General features: G+C 40.2%; 1 protein-coding gene across 1 annotated transcript in view; it reads right to left on the reverse strand.

Annotated features, from left to right (window-relative positions):
• LOC103284875 (cytosolic beta-glucosidase) overlaps window positions 1-19,124 on the reverse strand; it is a 109,863-nt gene extending 90,739 nt beyond the window's left edge. The window contains exon 1 of the mRNA XM_008140188.3: window positions 19,067-19,124. Within this exon, the coding sequence (XP_008138410.2) occupies window positions 19,067-19,124 (58 nt within the window). The remainder of the gene's footprint in view (window positions 1-19,066) is intronic.
• Between the last annotated feature and the right edge of the window lie 252 nt (window positions 19,125-19,376).

The raw sequence follows: 19,376 nt of genomic DNA on the forward strand, positions 1-19,376 counted from the left end.
GAAAAGCACAGGCTTCACACTCAGCTGGATCTTTTTTTAAAAATAAAAATATATATATATATCTTATTGATTTTTACAGAGAGGAAGGGAGAGGGATAGAGAGTTAGAAACATCGATCAGCTGCCTCCTGCACACCCCCTACTGGGGATGTGCCCGCAACCAAGGTACATGCCCTTGACCAGAATCGAACCTGGGACCCTTCAGTCCACAGGCCGATGCTCTATCCACTGAGCCAAACCAGTTAGGGCACTCAGCTGGATCTTTCTTTCATCAGACCAACCACAGTCAGGGATCACACATGCAGATACCGTGGCAGGGATCTGGGATTTGAATCCTCATACCCATTTCCCAAGAGAAGTGAGAAGATCTGGGGATGGACAGACCAGGAGAGCTTGACCTGCATAGAGTCGGGTCATATCCAGATATTCACACCTAGAGAATTCTGAGCCCACCAACAAATGGGACAAGAGTTCCTGGTAACCTGCCTAATCAGTTGTGGGTTTTATTTCTTTTCTGCAAGTAAAAAAATTTATAGAATTCCCACATACTAATTCACCCTGGACAACTTTACTCCTTTAAGTCTGTATCCTTATCTATAAAAATGGAGTAATTAATAGAAAGTGTGTAAAATCTCTGGCATGGTGGCCAATAATAGTTGTTTAAAAAGGCAGCTATGATTGTTCTTGGTATTAATCCTTGCATTCCCATGATAGCAAGCTTTTTCTATATGTAATTTTTTTTTATATTTTCAATTATCTCATGACTTGCTAAGGTATATTTAGATTTATGCACTCTACCCAAATGTATTTAATGACAGGCTATGTCATAAGGCAACAGTGCTATAGTCTTTGTCTTTTAGAAAACTGCGCTCAGAATCAATGTGTCACATAAATTAAAAGCCCAGCTTGAGGTATTATTGAGTCAGAGTCCATGACTGGAGGACAGCAGAGCCATTCATCTCCAGAGACAGGTATACACTGGGAACCTATGGATCTTATGTACCTGTATGGGATCTGCATTTTGTTATCCTTGAAATGGTTAATCAGAAGAGGTAGGGGAATCTGAAATGTCACTGCAAGCTTCTCTTGGCCCACTGTCACGTTTCATGAATTCTCGAGCTGAACCCATTTGGATTAAGCAGTGACCCAATCCAAACAAATCGCTTCTGTGCCTCTTATCTTCTATCACTATTTATGTGCCAACACATCTGCATTGTATGGTGCAGGGAAGTCCATTAAGTTCCTGGGCAGTGTTTACAGCTAATGTTTTTTATTATTTCTTTGAGGCTCAGATTTCTCACAATAAAGTGCTTGGAAACTAATGTGCAGTGAGTAAAATAAATTTTTTAAATGGGGTGGGAGGGGAAGGGAAGGAGTATAAGAGGCCTAACCAACATGGCTCAGAGGTTGAGGGTTGACCTACGAACCAGGAGTTTGACCTATGAATCAGAAGGTCATGGTTTGATTCCTGGTCGGTGCACTTGGTCAGGGCACATGCCTGGGTTTCCAGCTGATCCCCAGCAGGGGGCATGCAGGAGGCAGCTGATTGATGTTGATGTTTCTCTTTCATCAATGTTTCTATCTCTCTCTCCCTCTTCCTTCCTCTCTGAAATCAATAAAAACATATTAAAAAAAAAAAAAAGAAGAAGCATAAGGTGCATGATGTCAGTCTGGGAATCCTCAGAGCAATCCCATGGATGAGAGATGATTTCTTGCAGCCTTTAGGTAACCCAATTTACATTTCTTTGCAGACACCAAACTAAGAAAACATTAATTGCTGTCAATGCTTCTGGCTTTAAAAATATTTCTAAGATTGAAATAGTTACCTGGAGGCAGACATTTTATTTCAATGTCATAGGTCAGGCACATTGGCTAACACCCCAGATAATATTGATGGACCGTCCAAATTTAAAATAATGTTTATAGAATTGATTTATTCATTCATATATAGAACACCCACCCTGAAGTATCTGGGACACTGAACAAGGTTTACATAAATCTGACTGTTTTTTTCCTCTGGGCCATTTGGCTCAGTCTGGTAGACCATAAATATTCAATAATACTTTATAATGACAAAGCATCTTTTATGCAAACATCTCTAAGCACATTATTCACCAATATTGCAATCTCCTTTTTAACCTACTGGTAAAGTCACAGAAACTAATTGACTTTCTTCAAGGTCCCACCACAAATTGTTTGTTCTGTAGATTAGAGTTCAGGTGTCCTGATCTTAGCTATAACTAAAGGGAGAAACAGACAAACGCATTTGTTAGGTGCTGAAGCTGATGACCTACACTAAATATTCCTAAATTGAATCTATTAGGCAAAACGTCCTCCTTAAAGATGTTAAATGTTGGGATGCATCCAATTGAATTTTATAACTTTAGTTCCAATTTGCCCAAAGGCCAGTGACAATTTTCAGAGCCCCAAGAATGACCTATTTTAATTGAATCCTGTTACGAACACTTAAACTTTTACTCTTTAATCAAATCAAGTTTCTAACTAGAAATTAAAGTAGGATCAAAAGAATAAAACTTTTCAGGGAAGTAATGGCACAGTTGCACCCACATGTTTAAGTAAAGTGAAAAGCTGGGGATTACTGTGAGATCGGGCAAGGCTCAAACAGTTTGGGTTAACCAAGAAAAAAGAATATATTTTGAAATCTTTATTTTACCTCTTCTCCCAAATGTTAAAGTAATGCAGATTAGATATAACAAAATGCCAAAATAATGAGAAGATTTTTGTAAATCACTCACAACTGTGAGACACTTAAGAACACACTTACAAATGCCCAACCTCAAAGGGCATAACCGGCTGCAGGCCCCAACTCCTGAGCCCTGAAATCCATCACTTGTGCTGGGGTTTGCATTGAGGCCACATTTCCCCAGGCTGTTCCCAGCCAATGTCGAGTGTGACAAAGCCACTATGACACCCTTCTCCCTGGAAGCTGTGAGACTCCTGACAGGTGACTGTAGGTCACCACAGTCTAAATGCTTCTCTCAAGCTTCCCTTCTTCTCCTCTCTCCTCCGCTCATCATGTCTGTATCCCAGCCTCTTCTGATTCCCCCTCCAGGTTCTTTCAAGGGCTTTTCCCCTAATAAACTTGCCTGTTCAATGCCATCCTGGCAAGTGCTTCTTGGAGACACCTGATGGCCATGACAGTGATGATGATGATGGTGGTGGTAATCATAATGTGGTGAGGATAATGACAATAAGGACTAACATGTATTGAGTTCTTAAAAAAAATTATAGGTCCTCTGCTAAGAGATTGCCAAAATGACTTTATGTACTACTCCCCAAAACCTCCAAAAGGTAGATGTTATTCACCTGAGGGAAGTAAGTTGTAAAGAGGTTAAGTAACAACACCAAGACCAATTGCTTGTGAAAGTCAAATTAGAAGTCTTGTTTTTCCTAATCCAGTAGTTAGTAGGTGGCAGTAACTACTAGATTATATTACCACTCTGTATTAATATTTTGCAGCATAATCTTCCAGTCCTTTTTATGAATAATTATTACATAGTTATAATTAAACTTAAATTAATAAATGTCATAAGTTAAGGCTTTTTTGTAAAAAAAAAAACAAACATCAATTTTACTTGAGTTTTTTGATTCGTCTATAATTTGCAATTATCTTTTTCACTTTGTTTGTATTAATGGGGTCCAATTATTCAACTACTGTTAACTTAATTCAAATATTTCGATATTTGTATCCAGTATATGAAGAAGCACTATATCAACTCTTGTGAAGTTGGGGAAATTTTTCCAAGCCCTTAAAACAAAGGTGAAACAAGCCAAAGCCAAGTAACTTAGACAATGGGGACCATTAAAACGTCTGAAATAACAATACCCAGTCTCCAATTCTAGAATTTATTGACATTATTAAACAGACCACTTAATAACAACCTGATGGGCTTTTTATTCCTAAAAGAAACAATTGGTACAATGAGATGCACTTTTTAAAGATTTATATCCCATAAGCATTTTTCTAAGAAAGAACACCAGCTTGGAACTTGCTGCAGCTTGCTAATTCAAGAGCCGAACCCTCTGAGCAGCAAGCGCCATTTAGAATAATTTGAGATTCCTTTGATGCATAAGTGAATTGACTTTCCTCAAGGTCCCCCAGGATTCACTGGGTCAGCCTTCAGTCTTGGCAGATTTCTGCTGATGTCTCAAAACAACTCCCTGAATACAGAGTTTTCTGTACTTTTCATGTTAAAGACTGACTGGTAGCTACCAATCATATCTACTGTATGCCAACTGGCAGTATAGAGGAGTCTTCCATCAACAAACCCCCTGAAACAGCCTTCTTAAATAAATATGCATATGCATTCTAATAGGCAGAGCATGCTGACTTTGCAAATATAACTTTAAGACAAGTTATGAAGACATCCATCACCACCCAAGCAAGTTGCCCCTCTGTAATCCCTCCCACATGGAAAGGAAAGCTACTCTGTCCTTCATTCTGATTCTCCAGCTTCCCCCATCTTTAAAATTCCACTTCCATGGGAATTTGGATGGGATCTGAGCAATAATTGGGGTGCAATATATGTGACAACTGCCTCCACTTTGTAGAAGTTGGAGAGACTCACTTTCTTTATCCAACCCAGCACAAACCTTTAGCTCTGACTTTTAGATGGACAAGAAACAGAATCCCTAAATGTTTTCTTAGCCTCTAAAATTAAGCACCCCTGCCATTCCTTCCATGAAAATCACTACTCGCAATTAACCCCTACCTTGGAACCACTTTTTTCTGCCCCACTTGTTTTGGCTATGGGTTCCATGTTGCCCTTTGTTACTTTGTCTCTTATGATCCTTTTCACATCACATTCTGTTACTACTGATCATGTCAATCCATCTTTCACATCACACTCTGTTACTACTGATCATGTCAATCCATCTCTCTGGTCTCCATAAAACAATGAATGTACATAGATGTTGATGTTGTAAAACCATCTTCCCTGAAGAGGAGTCAAGAATTGTCATGTAGGGAAGAAGCAATAAAGAGGAAAATGAGGGGCGGATAGGCACAAGTCCTCCCTACCTGCCCCAACCAGAGAGGCTCCATCTGAGTCTGTTTTATTACACATCTGAGTTATATTTTCCTTGAAAACCTAGATCTTCTGCATTAAATAAATGTTTTCAAATCCCTGGACAGAAAGGTTTCTAAAGACCTTTCTAGTCATTCTAATATTCTGAAAGAAGGTTGATTTCACGTGGGTTCCTTCTGAATCTTTTCGATTCTTTGCACCATTTAATCCAGAATTTGCAACGTCTGCTCCTCTTTCATTACCTGTAGGGCTCTAGTTCAAGCATTTTCTTCCATTATTACTTCTACTATCAGCTATACATGGGTTACTACCAGCAAATTCAACCAGAAATGGAGATAGGATTTTCTAGTTACCTCCAAGGCATTCCCACTTAAATACCCTAAGGGAATAGCAAGCCCAAAATGAACCTAGTCACACCAACTCCAAACCTGCTCCATCTCCAGGGTATTTGATTTCTATTCATAGCACAGTCAGCCAGCCAGTTACCTAAGTTACAATCACAAGAGTCAACTTAGTCTTCCTCCTAGTTCCTTCATTCCCTACATTGTTTTCATGAACACATCCATCTGGTTCTGCCTCAGTGATATCTCTTAAGGCTTTTTCTCCCTTCTGTCCCCTCCAACCAAATGTAGGTCTTCATCATCAGATGCATCATCTGCAATTGCCTAACAACTGTTCCCTAGCATCCATGTCTCTATCCTTCAGTGAATTCTCCACACTGCAGTAAACTCTAATATACAGATCTGATCATATTATTCTCTTTGCTTAAGAATATTTTATGGCTACCAAGAACCTATTCCACATGCTCCTAATACCATGGACCTATTCTATCTTTCCAGCTTCAAATCCTGTCAGTCACCCTATCATCAGAAAACATTGCCTGTGGCAGGTTTTCTCAAAGCATGAGAAATCTATAGCACAATCACACCGAGCAGCTCTTGTAAAAAAAAAAAAAAAAAAAAAAGTAAATTCCTGAGCCCCATCTGTAAACACTGCTATATATAGCATGGTATGATGCCCCCCAAATCTATATTTGAACAAGAACTCCAGATGATTCTAATAAATTTTAAAGTATTAGAATTCTAAATCATTTACCTACCATTCTGCTAATATAGCAGGAATATTCATACTTTTGTGCCTTGGCTCAAAATGTTTCCTCCACTTATATGCCCTTCCTTATGTCTTTCCCTGAAAACAAAACATAGCAAACATCTTAAAAGCCCAACTTTGATGCCTATACAATAACCCCCTATTCTTGTATCCCCACCCTGCCACCTATTCTCCAATAACATTTTGTCTGTCTACTGATAGAATTGTTACATCATATCATGTTATTTGCTTTTTTACACCATCAGGATCTATTATCTATAGTAAATAAATATCTAACAAGGATGACCTACATAGTAGTAATTCAAATAAACATTAATTTAATTGAATTTAATTATTAATTCATGCCAGAGAACCAAGGCAACACAGATACAGACCATATTCTGTTCAATACAACACAATACAATGTCTCCCAATACAACACAGATACAGACCATATTCTGTTCTTTACATAAACACAGTAGGCAAGGCCAAAGCCCCTGTGTAACATTTCACCCTGTGAAGGAGTCTCAGTCTCCCTCACTCTGTTACAGAGGGGCCAATGGGCATCCCTACCTGTGCCTGGATAATAATGTACAAGATATATGATGTAATAAACCATCACGAGAAAATGTTACTCTTTCAAACATCCCAAAGTGTGCATCTGTATGATGGACTACAATGACTCCAAAGTAAGATTATTGTTTTTAGAGTAAATAATGCACTTTTTCGCCCAAGTCTCAAAGCCTGTATTTAAATGATTGTTCATGGGTGTTGGGGAGGACTTTAAGCTTTAGCTTGGTAATTCCCAATGTAAAATTGGGTAATGTTTCAAAACCTTATTTATGAATCAACTACCCAGAAACTCACCATTGCCACTTACAATATGTTCTAAATTCCCAAGCCAACCCCCCAAAATCTATTTATTTCATTACACACTGAAGGGTATTCAGTGACACCTATCCCTATTTATTAAATTGTTCTTTAGAGAAAACGTCCTCTAAATTCCCAGTCAAGTGACATGTAAATACATTTCTCCCTGTACTAAGGGGTGCATGGGGAAAGATGAGAGGATGAAAATGAGAAGAGAATGAGCTTGGATATTCCCAGGAATCAGGATCCTGTTAATCATATACAAACATTCAAAAAATGCTCTTCTCTCCATGATGATTGCTCATTAGGGGCAAGGACTTATAGCCCCCACTATCAAGAGAGAGATTTTCAGAATTTGAAGTGACTCCCACTCTCTTCCTGCTATTTAGTTGAAACATAAACATGGTTATAAGAAGATTTGACATTGAATGTGAAACTGGCCAACCTCTCGTCTGTATTTAAAATTTTCCCCTACCTATATTAAGTACACATTGTAATTGGTATACATTTTAAATAGGTTGTAAATGGTTGCATCATAGAAAATGTATTCCTACTTTGAATCAACAACCAAACAAATTTACAGTTTCAAAATATAAATTAGGCCCTTTTAGATTAAAAAAAAAAGAAGTCAACCAAGTTGGAGTTTTTTCCTATTATTAAAATGTAAAGGTTTTTTAAAATCTCATTTATTTTGTCAATTGGTTCTGCTTAACATTCTTCAGCCCAGTCCACTCTCAATTATCCATGCTAAGGAAGGGGGATCAGTGGCCTGGATAATCTAAAACAGCAGACAATTTTAAAAGCCCTTGTGTTTGGCCCAGGCATACTTTACAATCAAACCCTGATTATTCATACTAATGAAAGGAAGAGCAGGCACCTTGAGAAAGTTCCAAAGCCAGCCTAGATCTGCTCAGCTGGTTCAGGGCACCTCAAGCAGAGGCCCATGTAGCAAAGCAGAAGGAAACAACAGAGCCCTGCTACCATGGTGACCACCCATGACTCCAAAATACCAACTCTCAGCTACGATATCCATATCAGCATCTTTCATGATATTAGTCATCTTTAGGAGCCTGGAGTTACACCCAAATGCTCCCAAGTAAAAAGCTATAGTATCCATGTTTTTCCATATATCTATATATATATATATGAAAGGCTAATGTGCTAAGTGTCCCTCTGACCATCCGACCTGTCACTATAATGCACACTGACCACCATGGGGCAGACACTCAACACAGGAGCTGCCTTGACGCACACTGGCCATTTACAAAGAAACGTCATCAGGGACCTGGTGCCAACAAAGCAACACTTGGTTTCCCCCAAGTGGGACACAGGCCCCACCACCACCCTAGAGCGACACCCTACCAAAACGCAGCCAATGTTGCCAAGACCCTATGGCACAAAATGCAGCCCACAGCCCAGCCCAGCCCAGCCCAGAAACGGTCGCTGTGGGCACTTGGTAATGATGTCATGTAGCAACGCCCAGCTTCCTCTACCTAGTAACTAGCCCCCTTGCAGTTTCTTCAGCCCAGGAACACAACTTGCTTTATAGCCAGGTGGAAACATTTTACACTTTAACCAAATGTCTGTGAAGCATTTTCCCATACCTCATCTCATTTGATCCTCACAGAAGTCCTGGAGTAGGTAGATAGGAGACTCAATGCAATCCTATTTTCTTTTCATTAGCCAGAAAATGGAGATTTAGAAAGTTTAGAAACTTGACCTGACGGAAAAGAAGTAAGAAATGGTGGACCTTGAAAATGACTTCAGGTTTTCTCACTGTGCAGAATATAGTCAAACAATGCTGCAGTTAAATATTTTACCCTGTGTGATCTACAATAATAATCTGCATTGTGTTGATATTTACTGCTGTGTTGCTGACAATTACCTGAAAGAGAAGTTGGGGTGCTTCACTGAGCTGGAGAAAGTTTAGCTAAATCAGAAAGCAGGTCTAATTAAGCAAGTTTATCTATATATATAAAGCTCTCACTGGGTCCAATCACACGTGTGTGTTTCAACCTGTCATTGTTGATCGTGAATTTGATTGACACTTCTATTATAGAGAAAGGGCGAATAGTGATATTAAAATATTTCTTTCAATTAATTTCCTTTCAATGTGCATGAATTCATGCACTGAGCCACTAGTTTAATATAAGAATAGATTTTTCACATGTACTAAATGCTACTTTGAGGTTCCCTTTACCCCACCTTATCACCATCACCTAGTGCCTTCACCAAGCTACAGGAACACACCAACCCCCAGTACCTCTACCATGCTCACAGGAACACACTCAGGAGAGTAGCATAAAGGATGAATATGAAAGAGACAGTATGTTGCATTAGGAGGAGACATAGTCTGGGAGTTACAAGGCCTAGATCTCTGTCCCCTGCTGGTCTCTGCTTATGCCAATAGCCAGGTATGCAATCAGAAGGGAACAGTGTGTGTGACAGCATTTGAAGGTCATGGCACATTTAAAGAATCACATGCATATCACTTTGGTCAAAGAATAAGGTAAAAATGAAGAAGGAAGAGATACATTTGGGATGAAGTCAAAGGTAAAATAAAGAGGTGGGTTTTTTTAAGTATATACTTTTTATTGACTTCAGAGAGGAAATAAGAGGGAGAGAGAGATAGAAACATCAATGATGAGAAAGAATCATTGATTGTCTGCCTCCTGCATGCCTTGCACCAGGGATCAAGCTGGCAATGGGGCAGAGATTTTTTTTATTAATGCCATGCAAAAAGATCAAAAATTATTCTGTAGAAGACACTAAAATTTTTAAATAATTGTTAGCATGTATATTTGAACCCACATAGTTTTCCCAGCACTCTTCTAGGCAGTTGATGCTCACAAACAAATTTAATATTTACAACAACCCTGAGATAGGCACTGTTACTTTCCCATTTTACAAATGAGGAAACTGAGGCATACAAAGCTCAGATATCTCCAAGGTCACATAACTCATTGGTAAGTGGAGAAGTCAGGGTTCAAACCTAGTCTGTTTGATTTCAAGGTTCATGCTATCTCTCAAAAACTAGAATGATGTGGTCAGAATTTTTCAAGACCATGCTAGCAGCAATACGCCAGAAAGATTGGAGCAAAGTGGAGGGGAGGGAAGCAGACTTTAAGAAGACAAGGAATGGAGAGCTTTAGAACTAAGGGAAAGGTAATAGTAATGGTGAGGAGGGATGCAATCAAGAGTTTTAGAGAACACAGAATAAAAATTAATTGGTTAAACAAAGAAGAGAATAAGAGGAAAAGTCTAACAAGAGTCTATATATTTGGCTTGGGCATTGTGTGACAGTGTAATAATTTTTAAAGAATCACTCAACCTTGTGCATCAGTGAACTTACCTGGAAAGCAATCCCTACCAGATGGGCAGGCCCAGGAAGGAACAGCACAAGTAATGCCTTTTGTTTTCCAGGATGATGTCGCCATATATTCATCCAAATGGACAAATGTTCTAGCTTAACTGATGAAATTAGTGGTGACAAAAAAAAGTCATGTACAAATGTGTAGGACAATATATAGAACCTTGAATCCATACAAATCATTGAGGAGTAGCAGATTTATTCTTGTTTTACAAGGTTAAATACATTGACTGACATGTGCAACTACAGACAGATAGGTAAGGGAGAAAGGACACCAGAAGAGTAGAAAAGATGCAGACATGTTATAGATTATCAAAATATTTATAAGTATCTTAAAGAAACCAAAACCATTTACAGAATGTTCCTATTAGGATGAAAAAAATCTCTATATATGAAAGCCTAAGCAACTGGAATGCCAGAACGACCAGAACAACTGGAACAACTGGTCACTATGACATGCACTGACTACCAGGGGGAAGACACTCAATGCAGCAGCTGCCCTCTGGTGGTCAGTGTGCTCCCACAGCCAACCTCCCGCAGCTAGCCAACCTCCCCTCATCCCTCCCCCTGTCCAGCAGGCCCCAGCCAGCAGCTGGCGGCCGACAGGAAGACAGGGCCAGCTGGAGGGAGGGGCCGTGGAAGAGAAGGCTCTGGCCGGCAGCCGGAAGGCCCTGATTGGCCCTGATCAACGGCCAGGCCTAGGGACCCCACTCATGAATGATTTTTGTGCACCAGGCCTCTAGCAAATAAATAAAATCATATGTGTGCCTAAAAGTCTGTGAATGTATAAAGACTGGAAGTACATACTCAAAATCTGAAAGTTCCTCTCTAGTTAATTTTTAAATTTTATATCTTCCTTGTTTATATGTTTTTAATGTTTCACAATTATCTTACTTTTATAAAGCGATCATTTGGTTTTTCTCTAAACATATGTGATTAATTACCATTCTGTCCTCACAACTTTGCTGATACAAAAGAACAAACAGCAGGGAGACTCTTATTGATAAATAACCGACATAAAATTATAGTGATTTCAGTAGATACCTTTCAGCATTGCTTTTGAAGACAACAGAAAAACTGGAAAATCTGGAACATGGAGAATTTGTGTGATGAGAATAAAGGGAGGTAAGACATGATGGAAAGTGAAGATGGCCTAGAGGAGCTGACCTCGGAAGCAGATGCCTAGACACGCCTTCTTTCTTGGTGGACAGTAGCCCTCCTTCACTGTGGTTTTCCTCTCAATGAATATCTCACTTTCTTTTGTTCGGTTGTCTGAAATTCCATGTTACCTATCTCCTAAAAGCATAGGGCTAAAAAATTCAGATCTCACATCCACAGATTGGATGTGTTAAAGATGACGAGGAGGGTGATAATGGTAAGAGGAGAAGGGCAAATTCATCTGTTAACTTTCAAGAATATTTCATGGTCTATGGAGTACTTTCATATATTAATGCATATTAATAAAGACTTCCAGTTTAAGATGAGGAGTGGAGTATACATATTTAATTCTTCTCCCTCTCACATCCCCAATAGAAACAACAGTTAAATTTTTTAAATAAATAAAAAGAACCCACAACAGAGCTGAAAACAAAAAGTAAAGTTCTAATAGACTATCACATTTACTAAGTAATTTCTAGATACTTTAAAAAAATAGGACTGAATTGTCTGAGAAACTAAAACAAAGAACTACAACATAAACTCACACACTGAAGATGGCTGATAAGGAGTCCCCTAGGACAGTGGTGGTGATGGTCCTCAGACCACTGGTGGTCCCTGAGGTCTGAAAGGTTGCTGCCCTAGGGAATCTGTGGGTGGAACAATGCAGAGAGCAGAGCAGGCCTCAGAGCAACCGTTACAGTAATTAACACAAAGGTTACCTGTCCTATCCTACTGCTGGCCGGATGGGTTCCTCTCTTCATGAACCAGGGGGGTGGGAAACGTGCAGCTCCAGGCTCTCATAAGGCCTGCAAAATCATTTGGTCTGGCCCTGCCAAGGAATCAGGGGTGAGTTAACTAAATGTTTGACCAAAATAGCAGGCTAATTTTTAACTTGATAATACGTATGGCCCGTGAATGATGTTATAAATATCCAAATGGCCCTCGGCAGAGAAAAGGTTCCCCACCTCTGCTATAAACAGAGCAGCCAGTGCTGCCTTTACCCCACGTTCAAGTCCCAAGAAATGCTTAATAAAAGTGGGAGATATGACTGGCACACGTTCCTAAAAAGGGTAGAAGCACACTGAGCTGGCTAAGAAAAGTCAAACTCTAGAGCTAAACATGAACTTGAAGGGCAGTGGAGAAAAAAAAAAACAGAGCAAAAAGCATACACATCTTTCCTTAAAGTCCTGGCCATATGGCAGTTATTGGGGTCTAAATCTTGGTGTCCTCCCCTCACACACATTGTCCTTTATGAGGACACTGCCTGTCAATAGATTCCAACCCACTTACACAGAATCCCGCTTCTTCTAGAACAAGCATGTCAAACTCGCAATATAATAGTATGTAAGAACCGTTTTAATAAAAATTTCGTAACTTAATTTTTACAATATCCTATTATACATAACTAGAGGCCCAATGCATGAAGATTCATGCGAGAATGGGCCTTCCTTCCCCTGGCCCAGAGAGGCCTTTCTGCCTTTGCTCCGGCCCTGGAGCCGCTTTTCCGCCTTCCCACGCTGCCCAGAGGCCCGGAGTGGCTGGGGTGGTGCAGAACGCCTGCGTATGCAAATTAACCTGCTATCTTTGTTGGGTTAATTTGCATACTCACTCCTGACTGGCTGGTGGGTGTCGCGAAGGTATGGTCAATTTGCATCTTTCTCTTTTATTAGTGTAGATTATTAATAACGAACTACAACGTTCGCTAATGACTGATCACTATAATTGTGTTGCATTCATTTCCCTTACGCATCTTATGTGCAGGTACACCATTTCTCTCCACTAATACTAGCAGTAAATATTTTAGCGGCCAATTGCCACATCATTAGTCTTGTACTGACTTGTTTGGTGTGCGCAACAGGAAATATTTCACTTTCAGAGAACAAGAAAAATAGGTTTATTTGCATCACACTTATTAATTTGTGCAGTTATTCAGTGTCTGGTAAGTTAATGTTCAAGAAAAAATATTAATTTTTATTAAAATGTTCTATTATTTTATGCTAATAATTACTCATTTATTTCAGCCCTTTGTATTCATGTCTCTATCAAAATAAACCTACATTTCTATGAAAATTGAAGCTTTTGTTTTTTTATGGCCCACATAAACTTAAACCTTGTTTATTTGGCCCATCTTAGCCTTTGGCATGCTTGTTCTAGAGTGAGCTCTGTTTCAGTTAAATATAATTACCTAACTTCAAAGGAAGCTTAACTCTCATGAATAGCAATCCACCTATTCTTTCATTCATGAGCATGAACAGGCACTCAAGGATGGCCATACATTCGCCAAAAACAAATAACATGAAAGGTAAAGACAAAAATGAACAAATAACCTGAAGGTCTCAAAGTAATGTCAGAAAAAGAAGGAATTATAAAAAGACAGAGAACTTAATTTTTTAAACTAGCATTCTTAAGAATATCTGAAGCGTGACTATATCCAGAAAACAAAACATGGTTTCCTAAAAATGAAGCAATCAAAGAGTAAGAATGAGTTCCTATGGTAAAACCTAAAATTATGATGATCACCATTCAATATTCAATAGATGGGTTGAAAAAATAGAATGAATGAAGCTAAAGTCCAAATTACAACCTGGAAGAAAAAGCTGAGGGAATGAAATTTCAAAAAAACACAAACATGTAAGAAAAAGTTCTCCAGTATTCATCCAATGACATTTTGAGAGAGGGAAAAAAAAATGAGATCAGCATTGGGAATTTTGCAGGTAAGAAATCTGAGGCTCGGAGAAGGTAAGTCACTTAACTCTCCAATAGTCCACAAACAGAGTTGGAAAACCCCAAAGTACTCCACTCAAAAGCCCCAGGCTGAAATTCAAACAGCACATAGAAGTGTGGCCCCAATGGTTGTTTATAGCTGACAGCCACACTGATTAGTTAATATGGGCGCCAGCCTGGTCCATAACAGTTGTTGACAGTTGGCATCCACTCTCATTAACCAATGCAGGCGTCAATCTAGTCTACACCTATTGTCTGTGGTTGACATCTGATTGGTAATCATATCAGTTGATGAATACTGAATATCATCCCTGCGTAAGCCCATTCTCTTTCAATGATGCCCATACAATTTCACTGTACAATAAAAAGGGGAGGCAGTATTTGAGATTTTTATGGATCTCAAATTTGAAACTGGAGGAAAGAAATGAGAGTGGTTTCTGTCACATCAACTTTTAAGCTATGAGAAATTTTAGGAAAAAGTGTTCATCCCTCTTCTTTCTTTTTCCCTGTACACCATGCTTGCCTTCCCTCCTTCTTTTGTAGGTGGCCCAGACAAAGAATAGGTGAGTCATGTTCTATAAGGCTACCTAGGATAGCCAAAAGATCAGGTCCCAAACTGGGATGTTTAATCCAAGGGGCTTAGCAGAATATAGGAAACAAGATACACAGTCCAAACTGGTTGAATGGAGAAAGCAAACAGGAAGTGGTCTAAAGAAGTATGGGACCAGCCCTAGCTGGTTTGGTTCAGTGGACAGAGCTGTCAGCCTGTGGACTGAAGGGTCCTGGGTTTGATTCCAGTCAAGGGCACATGCCCAGGTTGTGGGCTCGATCCCCAGTTGTGGGGGTGGGGGGGAGTAGGCAGCCGATCAATGATTCTCTCTCATCATTGATGTTTTTCTCTCTACCTTTCCTTTCCTCTCTGAAATCAATAAAAATTAAAAATAAAATAAATAAGTATAAGATCTGTGCTAACAGCTACTGCAGGTAGATTAAGTATGCCTCTAGCTTGGGCTTTTGTGCACCAATTGAGTTTTTAAAACATATCACAGAAGAAACAGCTTTGATAGAAGCACCACAAACTGGACCTAAAGCCAACTAATTCAGCTGCCCTGTTTCTTCTCCCATATTTTTAATGCAATTAACCCCAAATTTCTCAACTATAGAATTTTACCTTCGACACACCAAGGCAGATAGGTGGCCAAAGTTTGGGGCCAGCCCCAATTTCTGCCAACATAAGAGCAAAGACAAAGTTAAATCAAAACCCAAACATGATCTTGGTAGCCAGTGCAGTATCAAGATGAATAATGACATTCATAAAACTGAGGCTTTTGCCTCCTCAGGAACCACAAACTCAGATCCCACCAGGAGGCGTTAAAGGAGTAGTTTAGACTTTGTTTAGGGTTTGTGGGACTTTGCAAAGTACATTCACCCTTAAAGAGCCCTCCCTGAAACCACTGGGAGTTATAAGCCAGCGAAGGCTGTAGCGTTGGGTCTTAAAAGTCATTTTCACACTCCTCCACAGCTTACCAGGAGAACGTAAATAAAATGCCACTGAGCTACCTGCTGTTCATGCATCCTATTCCCTCCAGGCAGGAACAGAAGCAAGCCATCTTCCCAAAGGGTTAACAATCCTGGAAATGTTTCTGTGCTTTGAAATATTACATGAGACTCACTGCAGTAAAACGATGATTATCTGCATTTTATCCCCTGCCTCTTCATCTAACAAATACATTTTTACAGGTTTTACAGTGTTCTTTACAACCCACCTAAAACACATCATTTTCCTCCTGCTTATACCACTTGTTTAATATTTATTAGGTTTAGGTTGTGCTTTCCTCCAAAAGGTGCAAGGCACCACACAGACAACTCTCATATAATAAACATGACATTAAACTCGCCTTAAAACCCTAAACAGGGAGGTCATGAGTGGCGGTGGAAAGGATATGAACAAGGTCAGGAAGAAGGAAGAGCCAGGGGTCTGGGGAAATATGCAACCAAGGAGACAGTATGTTAGGAGATCCAGTGATCAGAAGCTACTGTCCTGCCCTTCAGTCAGCCACGCCTGCAGTGACCCTGACAGCGCCTTCTCTCCCAAACAACAGAGCCCCGATAGCTCCATTTCTGTGCGGGGGTGCGGTATATGCACACAGGTGAGTGAGGAGGTGGTGGAGTCTGAGAATTACCACTCAGGGCTCTCGAGAGGGTATCTGAAAACAAAGAGAGCTACACAGACAATTGTGTTTTGAACATCAGTGGAAAGAGATACATGGTAATGTCTTATAACTCATCGTTATAACAAATCACGGAAACATTAGTTTTCTTAACAAACACACTTCACGTTCAGTCCTCCATGCTGCTGAGTGTCTGGGATCTCCAACGGCTCTGCAGACTTTCAGAGGCCAAGGAGGCCCTGAAGTTCAGATTCTCAAAAATCAAAAAGTGACAGGGTGACCTCAGCTTCTAAACCCCAGGCCCCGTGGATTTAACGAAGCCATGGGTTGACGGCCTGCACATGTGGTCTGGGCAATGGGGACAGGATATTTAAATAGCAACTCTCCCAGCAGCTGCTGGTAGAATGAGCAAGGAGGGAGCATATTCTAATGTGCTATCCAAAGTAGAAATGAGCATCTTCACTAAATAGAGCAGACAAGTCACTTACCTGTCGCTACAGAGTAGGAGAGAATCCAGCCAGGAAAAATAACAACAATAATACTATTTTTACTTATAGTAATAGTACCAATATAACTAATAGTGTTATTGCAGTTATTTTCTGGGTACTATGTACCAGGCACGCTTGTGGTCCATTTACATATGCCTACTAGTTTAATTATAGAACAAACCTACAAGGTGGGCATGACCATGTCCCTAATTCTACAAATAAGGAAACTGAGACAACTATGTTATTTGCCCAGAATCACTCAACTAGTAAGTGCTTGAACTGGTATTCAGACCCAGCACAAGAGGGAAGGTAAGAGGTGGAACACAAACAAACATATATAGAAGTCACTGTGTGAGTTAAAGAGAGCAGTCACATTGGATCAAGTTTGCCGCCCTGAAAGCTGTTGATAAAAAGTAAACAGCACAAGAGCAGTGTGAGGCCACAAATAAAGACCTTAAAATCAGGCTGCAGCCAGCACAAAAGAGCAGGGGACAAATGGCCTCCAGAAGATGAAATGGGTGCAGTGACACTGAGATACTGAGACCCTGTGAGGTGAGGAGCTCAGAATGGACAAGCAAGGTCATTATCCCTGAGGCCTGAGCAAGCAGGACCTAGAAACTGGTACCCCAAACCCACCATCTTGTCCTATATAACTGATTGAGTAGTCCTGCCAATTTAATATAGAAACCTACAGTGAGTCTTTCTCAGTAATCCCTTTCTGATCCCACTAAATATAAATGCCATGCATTGAGCACTTACTCAGCCCCAAGCAGCTAATATACATCATCTTACTTAACCTCACAGCGACATTATAGTTATCTCCAGCTTACAGATGAGGAGGCACAGAGAAGTTGAGTAACTTGCCCAAAGTAACACTGAGCTGGTAAAATGTAGAGATAGTGGAATCTCCTCAAAAAATTAAGAATAAGGTTACCATATGAGCCACCAACCTCTCTTCTAAGTATCTACCAGAAAAAAAGAGGAACATGTTTATTCACAAAGACATATGCACCCCTGTGTTCACTGAAGCATTGTTCATGGGGGCCAACACATGTAAACAACTGGAGTGACCTTGGATAGATGATTGCATAAAGGAGACATGGTACTTATATTCTATAGAATACTACTCAGCCATAAGAAAAGACCAAAAAAAAAAAAAATACAGCTATTTGTGACAATATGGATGGACCTTGAGACTATCATGTTAAGCGAAATAAGTCAGACAGAAAAAGTTAAGAAACCATATGATTTCACTCATATGTGGCACATAAAACTGAAAACAACAAGTGAACAAACAAACAAATAAACCTCATAGACACAGACAACAGTATGCTGGTTCCCAGAGGGAAGAGGGATGGGAGGGTAGTAAAGGGTGAAGGGGGTCAGAAAGATGGTGATAGAAGAAGATTCCACTTTGGGTGGCATGTACACAATGCAATATACAGATGACATATCATAAAAGTGTACACTTGAAACCTATATAATTTTATTAACCAATGTCACCCCAATAAATTTAATTTTAAAAATACATAAAGATAGACCCCCAAGTCTAAGGGGTCTGGCTCCAGACCCCATTGTCACAGTCGCTATTCTTGCTGCTGCTAGAACCTGATTCCATTCACTTCATTCCGCTCTCCTTCTACTCCTCTCTCTGACCACCCCCCCCCCACACACACACACACACACACACTTCTGGTCTGTCTGACCTCTCTCTTGACAAGGAAACTAACCAAGGTTGTCTTGCTTTCATTCCTGAAGGGCCAGCCTATTTAGTTACCTAATATTTTTCCAGTCAATTCGAAACATTGTTATTTTTAGGGGTGTTTGGGGCAAATGTGTTCAAGAAACCAATGACGAATGCCAAAAGCAGCTGGTCCAATGTAAACTGATGTGAGAGGTAAGGTTGGACGGACTGAAAATACAGCTGCCGCTTGGTGCTCAGATTTCCCACTGCCCCCCTTGTGCCTCAGGAAAGGACCACGGAATGTGAGCCTCTTCTGCGTGCAAGGGGACACAGTTCCATTTATATAGTTATAGACTCTGCAATCCATTTCCTTCTTTTTCTCACTCTATCCTCTTCCCTAGACACTCAGAACTCACCAGGAGTAACCCATCCCAGCCCTAGCCAACGGAAAGGAGCGTCTCCTACCTTCCACTTGATAAGCTGCGGTGGCTGCCCCCCATCCAAACCCTGCAGGGAAAGCCATGGTTCCAGGGAGACAGCTGGCCATCTGGACACTCAGCCCACAGGAGCACTGTGCCCTATTGTCGGAGCAGCCCTGCAATTGTGCAAACAGTAAGTAAACTCTCACCCCTGACAAGGGTCACAGGGTGCCATCATGTATGCAAATGAGCAAGTGGACAGATTAAAGATTAAAGTGCCTTGATAAAATGCCACGCACTTTGTACTAAGTGAGCATTTGGACTTTTCTCTCCAGGCACTCCCTGATTTTAACGAA

Source organism: Eptesicus fuscus, chromosome 2, assembly GCF_027574615.1.
Source record: "Eptesicus fuscus isolate TK198812 chromosome 2, DD_ASM_mEF_20220401, whole genome shotgun sequence".
In the NCBI taxonomy this organism is placed as follows: domain Eukaryota; kingdom Metazoa; phylum Chordata; class Mammalia; order Chiroptera; family Vespertilionidae; genus Eptesicus; species Eptesicus fuscus.